Raw genomic sequence first — 8,844 nt, forward strand, 5'->3', positions numbered from 1 at the left:
TTGACAATACTTAACAAATTATGCAGAGCGTAATTAAATAAATTAACTTGGCCACATTGAATTATTCGAATTGAACTTGAACCAAAACCAAGAATGATCGAACTTTAAGATTATCCGAACAAATAATTATCTGACCCAACCTTAACCCGAACCCGAATGTACCATCTATTAACCCGACGGTCCCGACCAAACCTGACTCAATACAACCCAAACCTGAAATTGAACTCGTTATGAATTTGACTCGAATCGGACCCGACCTACACCCGAAAAGATGAACGACCCAGAATAACTTGAACCGAAATTGACCCGATCGGAACCTAAACTTGATCCGAGGCTAGATTAACCCGATACAACTTGATCCTGATTTGACCCGAGACCTGATTTGACCCGACCCGAACCCGTCTTGAATACCTGAATTGACAACTCTAATCCCAATTATGAGCGGTTTACTTCTAATGATTCCAACTAAGGTTTATTTTTTAATGATTCCAACCGGTCAACAGCGGGTCAATCATCTGTTATAATAGGTTACCATAACACGTGTTAACACGTGAATGGTAAAAAATATTTTACAAATTATAATAAAAAAAATTAAAATTTTTAAAAACAGAAAAAAAAAAAAAAAAAAAAAAAAATAGCCACCCTCTCCTAACCCCCTAACTGGCCGGCCAACCACCCTCAACCACTGAAAATGGTTGCCTGGCCTCTACCAACCATCCCTGACCCCCGCACCTGTACATTGTCACCAACATCAACCCCTTAATCCCCTCACCACCTACCTTCTCGCCACAATCGCAACGACAGCCACCATACACCCACCAACTTTAGCAGCCCCTCTCCATTTCGACCACCAACCCAATAATTTTGCTGCCCCTGCACTCTTCTTTACGCACCACTCACACCAGACCGCTGCATAGCCATCGCAATTCTCTTCAGCGCCAGTCTCAACAATCAACAACAAATTATACCACTGCACAACCATCGCAGTTCTCTTCAACCCAATTGAAGTTCGCCCGCACACAAACCTTTGGTGGTTGGGTTCGGGCCGACGAGTGAGGAGGTGCGATCGAGGAGTTTGTACCATGGCCGACGTTACACAAGAGATGAAGCTTCCGGAAAGAGTGGGTTTTGATGGTGGTGGTGTTATCGGCGATGATTTTTTGTTTGGGGGTCATCGATAGTGTCATCGCGACAACATTGTTTGTCGTCGGTTAAAGGGAGGAGGAAACTGTTTGGTTAAGGGGAGGATTTTTTGTTTTCATTTTATTTTATTTAAAAAAATTTATTTTATTTTTATTTTTTAACCTATCACATGCTGACATGTAGCTATTAAATCTTAAAAAAAAAAATTAAAAACAAAAAAAACAAAAACAAAAAAAAAAAAACAAACACTAGTCATTGGGACCATTAGAGGCAAACTAACTCCATAGTTGGGATTATTTAAAAATTAATCAGATAGATAAGACTTATCTGATCACGTTGTCGATAAACACTAGAAGAGAGTACCGGCTAATCCGAAAAATAGTCTACAGCCTATTTTTTGCATTTCTGCAAACTCTTGTTCCCGCAAACCAAATAGGCAAATACCCTATATATTGTGACTATTGTCCTTATAGCTACCACACAAATTGGTTAGACGAATATGAGATACATCATGTAGGGCTTATAGACCAAAACATAACACCTTAGAGCCAAAGTGCTAGTAAATTGATTTTAATATTTAACCAAAACAGTTTTGAACTTTTGGTTATTTTTCCCAAGGCACCAATATATGTTGCCCAAATACCTAAAGCACTCTATACAAGAGAGCACCAGGCAAAATAAAAAATGAAACAACTAATACATGAATTCGTAATTGCGATCTACATTTAGTGCCAGCAGACTCTAGCTGTAGCTCTCGCCAATCCTTATTATCAATATCTGGCATCTCACACAGAACAAAATTTATGTGAACTATAGCATCAATCTCTACCTACATCAAAATCAAGGTCCCTTTCACTGAAAATATCGCGAGCTGTAATCCTTGCTTTGCATGAATTTATATGGCAGCCACCAATGCCATGTGCTCAATTAGGTCCAAAACTCGATTACTACAAGCAAACAAGAGCATGTTATCACTCGAGAACACATTGAGCCACGATATTGATACAAGTGACTTGATGAGAGGATAAAAGACCATAAAGTTATACCTGTATCCCCATTCATTATCATACCAAGAAACCAGTTTCACAAAAGAGGAACTCAGCGCAATCCCAGCCTTGGCATCAAATATGCTTGATCTGGAACAATGGCGGAAGTATTGTAGTTAGGCAAAGTGATACTCAACTTGAAAATCTATATATGCACCAAAGTTCAGAGTTAAGAATTCAAATATTTGCACTTTCACAAAGTTCAGATAAATAACAAAATAGGATGGTTACTCAGAACATTATATCTTATTTAGTATGAGAATACATTTGGTATGTTTTGCACATATGAAAGATTTTATTCAAAAAAATTTCAGGAAAAGGAATAAACAGATACATTTGACCATTTCACTAAAATTATAAGAAAATTGGACCTACCTTGAATCACCAGTAAAATCATTTGAGACAACATCATCATCTGTGTATCCAAGAATACCTTTCAATGGACCCTCTGAAGCAAACCTGTGATACAAACAAAACAGGTGATGAATACACAAAATTAAAAACATAGTCAGTAATAGGGCGAGCAACAAAAGATCCTATTACATAATCAGATAACATACTTGATGGCAGCTTTAACCTCTTCGTAGCCAGCATCTTTTTGAAGTCGGCAAGTCAAATCCACAACAGACACATTCGGTGTTGGAACACGGAATGCCATTCCAGTAAGTTTTCCATTGAGTTCAGGAAGGACTTTTCCAACAGCCTATGTACATTTGAATCGCTTAAATAAAGATGAAAAACTACTAATGCTTGTAATAGTGTACCTATGAATATATACAGTTTTTATTTGCCATAACCATAGTATACTTATTTTACCATGTTTATTCTCAAGTAAATTTAATTTTATGGAAAGCTAGCACATGAGTGCACTCCCATCTGTTAAAAGTCATGTAATAATACAAGTACTTCAGATAATATTTTCCAGATAAAACAATGTTGCAGAAAACTATTTTCAAAAAATAATTTTTAATTGGAATTATGCAGCTTCACAAATTATATTTGTTACAACTAAATAGACCTATTGCAATTTTGGCACAAGCATTCAACAAAATCTCATCACATTGGAACATATGGTTAAGTTTGATGTTGTTATTGCACTTATATGTAGACAAAATAATATACACACTTAATATCTGAATTGCTGATTCTATACCTTTGCAGCACCAGTAGAGCTAGGGATAATGTTTTGACTAGCTCCACGGCCTCCTCGCCAGTCCTTCATTGATGGCCCGTCAACAGTTTTCTGAGTTGCTGAAATTCAAAAATTAGTGTCATCAAAGCTGACAAAGATATAACCAGGTTCTATGCTCTAAAGATGCAGGCATGAGGACATGCTTTCCTTTGGAGGAGGGAGCATTAAAAGAAGCTTAGAAAGAGAACCTGTAGTAGCATGGACTGTTGTCATCAGACCTTCAGCAATGCCAAACTCTTCATGTACAACCTGCACCAAAACAACATGAAGAGAAAATGAAAATCTAGTTCTAACAAGTCACAACAAAGCAGCTGGGTCAATGCTACAATTATTCAGATAACTATCCTATGCAGCAACTGCTGGTTGGTCATAAATTTCAAATGACATTGGATTAGATGATTTTAAGACATTACAAAAAAACAAATCACATCAGAATAGATTTATGAGAAAAATCTTATTAGTGGAAATTCAATTAAGACAACTGCAGGTGAACTTCAAACTATGATTTTAAGCATTTGTAGTATGTTCTGATTCTATGTACTGTTCTTATCAAGTTATCTTTATTGATTTCCATTTCAATGTCCATGTCAACTTTGTTATGCTTGTCAACCTACTTTTATAATCAAATTGTATGTAATTCATTTATACTAATGCTTAAATTTGCTGGTGCCACATCATTTACGTTAGCATAAGTGTTTAATGCCTTTTTAATTAATTGAAAGAGAGTTGTGAAACTAAGCCTCGTCAAACGTTTTCCAAAAATATAGATAATGTACTTTCCAAATAAAGTAGTTGAGAAGAGGATTTAATTAACTTCGATGTCTATTAATGAAGAGTAATTTACAAGCATGATTTCATTATGAAAAGATAACCAAAACAAGTCAAGCATAATATAGATATTTTTAAAGGGTAACAAGATTTGTCAGCAAAGAAGCAAATAAAAAATAGATATTAAACTACACCTTTGCCAAAGGAGCTAGACAATTGGTGGTGCAGCTTGCATTAGAAACAACATCCATGTTTGGCTTGTATGTTTTTTCATTTACACCTATAACGAACATCGGTGCATCCGCTGACGGAGCTGAAATAACCACCTTTAAAGCACCTCCCTGCAGAACAGTTCATAATAGATCAGTCACATTGCAGTTCAGTATCAGACATGAGAACAAGCAAGATTAGAAAGCAGACCTTCTTGTGCGCAGCAGCTTTTTCCAATGTTGTGAAAACACCAGAAGATTCAACAACATACTCAACGCCAAATTCACCCCATGGAATATCCTCAGGGTTCCTGTACATCAGCAATACATTGGATACTGGGAAAGAGGTAAAACCTGGGGAAGGGGAGGGGGGTGCAGACATTCTTTTTTCTCAAGATCATACAAATGCAGACTCATCCAAATAAATACATGAAATTGGGGGTATACCAGGCGGATACCTTTTGCTTGTAACTTTGACCTGCTTTCCATTGATTTCAAGAGTTGAATCATCTACAACTTTAATGGTTCCCTTGAACAGTCCATGTGTTGAGTCATACTTGAACATATATGCCTGAATAATAGGGATATTTAATTATACTTTTCAGGATGATAAGCAAGAATTATGAAGCAAATCTACTGTAAAACAAACAGAAAAAAAAAAAAAAAAAAAAAAAAAAAAAAAAAAAAAAAAAAAACTTTCCTACCATGTATTTGGCATCAATGAAAGGGTCATTCACTGCCACCACTTCCAAATCATCCCTAGAAGTTGCTACCCGTAGGACAAGCCTTCCAATCCGACCGAAGCCTACATTATTACAGATTAAAATAATTAATCTTCTCATTTATCATTTAACCAGTAAAAAGATTCTACAACAATATGTTTCCAGCTTCTTTTTCAAAACAACAATGCTCAACAACTTATAAGATTATATATAGACAACCAAACACACATATCAACTTGTCACCGAATAATGCAGCTCAAACTCTTAATTGTAGGACAAAGGGCAAATAAGTTTCGATTATAAAATATACAAAACTGTATACAGAACTGAGCTGAGCTCAATGGTTCATGATACATAAGAATATTGTTTTCCACATCAACCGGCTGCCTTCACAACAGTCGTTCTCTACGTCGAAAGTCAGTTCTGTTTCAAAACTAGCCACAGCAATGATAGGAACAATTGAAATTTAACATGATAATATTTAGGACAAAAATCAAATCAAGTAAATCTATAAGGGATACACCCTCAGAATTTTGCTTTGCCCCGTTAGGGTTTTGTTTTTCTGTTTCAGTTTTGGTTATGTGGAGTTGATGAGAGACAATTGTAGGATCAACTGTAGTGAATGTGAGTGTAAAGTGGTAATCCCTCATAGTCGTTTAGAATATGGGAAAACTATGGGACGAACAACAGGGGGCAGAAGGAAGATTTGTCCACTATAATACTATTTTACAACAAATGGATATTTATTCTGAAAAAAATAACAAACCATTCTTCAAAGAATAACAATCAAGTCAACCATACACAATCCAAACAATCCTCCAGAGATCCAGCACTTAAATCAGTTTTGAATTTAGCCGTGCATGAACATGAGGAAGAGAGCAGAGCATAAAAGATCCATGGTTAGACAATTTGAAATCCCTTTCTCGAAATAATTTTAATCTAGACACTAAAATTTCAATCAATCCCTCTGAATAAACATACAACATTTTTGCAATTTTTATCAAGGTAAAAATATTAGCTAAGTTTTGTGATTTTGCTTTTGTACAATATACAAAAGATCATTACAACATAATGCTCTCTAAGTATCAGAAGAAGAATCTCCATATGTTAGGCTTCACAAGAAAAGAATTGTTGGCTTATCAAACATATTTATAACCTAAGTCCTACAGACCAAGCTTATTCAAATTCTTTTCTACACATTATTTCACATTACAATTTTTTTTTTTTCTTTTTGTAATCTTCAACCCTTTAATGATTACACAATACAAGCAGATAAACAGAAGTCTAAATTCAACAACAATTTGTAAATAATTTTTCATAACATTAAGAATTGCAATTCAAGTCTAAAAACAAATGATAGAAAACATACCATTGATTCCAACCTTAGTTTTGCCACCACTCTTCAAATCTATAGTGAACAAATCCAGTAAATTATATCAGGATTATCAGCTATAGTAGATATAATTAGCTACAGTGGATAATATGTTCAGTTACACAAAAACGGAAAGAGAGACCACGCACTTTTGACTGCTGGTAGGATTTCAACAGCAGTTGCTTTGATCTGCTGCATGCTCGTAGACCTACATTTCCTGCATGAAGAATGGAAAAATTCAAGACTAAACTCATATATAACAAGCGCAGATTACACCTCAAAATTATGCACCTACCTAACACCCTACCATCATCATTTATCATTCAACAAATCAGATACATTTTCCCTAAATCTTGAGCATCAGCATGATTAACAGTCTGTGTGTTTGATTAGCCATAATGTAAGCGGCACGCATAAATATTCAATAATTAGTCTCATATAAGATCAATAAGATGATAAAAAGTAAACAGAGGAATCTGATATATTTTGCTGCTTCTTTGCTGTTGATTAGTTTCACAGACTTTATCCAAAATTTTCTATTGAATATTTTTATAATTTGGTATTTTGTCCATCGATAATATATCGAAAGCAATCTTTAAATAAAACACTGATGTACATACAAATATCACTCTGTTATTTAATAAATTGGACGCACGAAATATCTCATGTCATATAAATTATTTCTCTGAAAATAAATTAAATTCACCAAAAAATAAAATATAAAAATGACAGAAAAAATAATAAGGTAGTAGATTCTGAACCGGATAGAAGAAGAGCCGCCATTAACAGCAGTTCCGAAAACATTAGATTGAATCTTCAATGAGCTAACATTCTGATTCGAACCATTGAAAAACACCTGAAATTCAAAAAATTAACAAAAAAAAAATTAAGAATCAATCAAGAACTCGATCAATGAAACGTAAACTAACATTGTAAGAAAATTAAATTCTATTAAAAATATATATATAAAAGAAAATAAAGAAAACCTTGGAAATATCGGAAGAACGAGAAAAGGAGGAGAAATCAAAGAAGGAAGGAGCAGATCGAAGAAGAGAAGAATGAGCCGCCATTGTTGTAGCTTGGTTGTTACTCTTTGAATCAGCTGACAGTGGAGATGGAGGCAACAGTGAGAAAAACCCTAGAAAAAGGAGTTTCTGAATACGGCAAAAGGCGAAGAGAACAGAAAAATGTGAAGTATTGACTGGCTTCTCGAGATTTTAGAACTCTAGTGAATTGAAAAATGGGAAAAATGGAGAGAGAAAGGTGTAGTTTATAAAGCTTAAAGAGGGGAGATGCTCTGAGAAATGAGAAGCCAACTTTGTTTATTATTATTATATTTGGTAGTAGGAGGGAGTGCGTAGGTGGGCAGCTGCAATTGTGACGTGGGGGGGAAAATTATGAAATATTATTATACTTCTTCTGTTTTCTTTTACCTGCAACACACCCTTTAGTGCGGTAATTAAGAGAAGTGGGGTTTACATAATATAATAAATTTTAAAATAGGATGAGTGGTTATTAGAAGTGTAATTTAGTGGGTCATGTGCTTTAAATAAGGAAAATAGTATAGTTTATCTCTAAAATAACTTTCCTTTTATAGTGTGTTGCAAGTATTGTGACACTTCCTTTTTAGAGAAGTGTTGCAAGTAAGGCCCTGTTTGGTTGATGTAAAAGGTTTTCACGGAAAATGAATTTTCCATTTTTTTCCCATTTTCCTTTTGTTTGGTTTGTTAAGAAGTGGAAAATAATTTTTCAAGGGTGGAAAATTCCATCTTTAATGATGGAAAACATTTTCCTTCCAAAAACAAGGGAAGCCACATTTTTCTCTCTCTTCCTTACCTCTTTTTTTACTTCCCTCTCATTCATCCCTACATTTCCACTCTTATTTTTGATTTTTCTTGGACTTTTCTTGTATGCAACCAAACAATGGAAAACTAATTTGCAATTGTGTTTTTCCTTGAAAATATGTTTTCCATGAAAACTAATTTTCCATTGAAAATGTTTTACGTTAAACCAAACGGGGCCTAAAAGAAAATGGCAGAAGTAACTTATTAGGAAAATTTTTTAAATAACATAAAAAAAAACCTAAATTTTGATTATAACACTACACCAAAAAAAAAAAAAAAAAAAAAAAAAAAAAACCCAATTATAACACCACAAAAAAAAAACTCAAAAATTTGATTTCACCACCTCTTAACGGATTTTTGGATGGTATCCGTTAATGGGGCCATAATTGACATGTGTCAAATGCCTATTGGTTCTAAAATAATTAATTAAAAAAATGAAAAAACCCAAACCCAAACTCAGCCAGCCCCACCAGGCAACACCACCCTCCCCAGCCGCGCCGACAGCCTAACCTAAGCCGCCGCCATCCCCTTCCCCCACAAAAACCGGC

General features: G+C 34.8%; 1 protein-coding gene across 1 annotated transcript; it reads right to left on the minus strand.

The window, feature by feature from the left end:
* Positions 1 to 1,685: 1,685 nt before the first annotated feature.
* Positions 1,686 to 7,755, minus strand: LOC110697499 (glyceraldehyde-3-phosphate dehydrogenase GAPCP2, chloroplastic-like). Its single transcript, XM_021874863.1, has 14 exons — positions 7,439 to 7,755; positions 7,214 to 7,308; positions 6,602 to 6,669; positions 6,450 to 6,488; positions 5,063 to 5,163; positions 4,817 to 4,929; positions 4,570 to 4,669; positions 4,344 to 4,490; positions 3,570 to 3,630; positions 3,343 to 3,440; positions 2,750 to 2,892; positions 2,565 to 2,648; positions 2,190 to 2,279; positions 1,686 to 2,090 (listed from the first exon to the last, which is right to left on the minus strand). Exons 1-14 carry the CDS (start codon positions 7,520 to 7,522, stop codon positions 2,039 to 2,041), a joined length of 1,275 nt encoding a protein of 424 aa, XP_021730555.1. The 5' UTR covers positions 7,523 to 7,755; the 3' UTR covers positions 1,686 to 2,038.
* Positions 7,756 to 8,844: the final 1,089 nt, after the last annotated feature.

The sequence above is a fragment of the Chenopodium quinoa genome, unplaced genomic scaffold (genome assembly GCF_001683475.1).
Source record: "Chenopodium quinoa cultivar QQ74 unplaced genomic scaffold, ASM168347v1, whole genome shotgun sequence".
Classification (NCBI taxonomy): Eukaryota; Viridiplantae; Streptophyta; class Magnoliopsida; order Caryophyllales; family Amaranthaceae; genus Chenopodium; species Chenopodium quinoa.

What these genes read in the sequence shown, in the direction of transcription:
- LOC110697499 (XM_021874863.1), bottom strand. Translation starts at nt 7,522, where the DNA reads ATGGCGGCTCATTCTTCTCTTCTTCGATCTGCTCCTTCCTTCTTTGAT. An exon ending in GTTCTTCCGATATTTCCAAG is followed by an intron (nt 7,309 to 7,438) that starts GTTTTCTTTATT and finishes TTTGAATTTCAG; the next exon opens with GTGTTTTTCAATGGTTCGAA. An exon ending in GAGGTTAAAGCTGCCATCAA is followed by an intron (nt 2,649 to 2,749) that starts GTATGTTATCTG and finishes TTTGTATCACAG; the next exon opens with GTTTGCTTCAGAGGGTCCAT.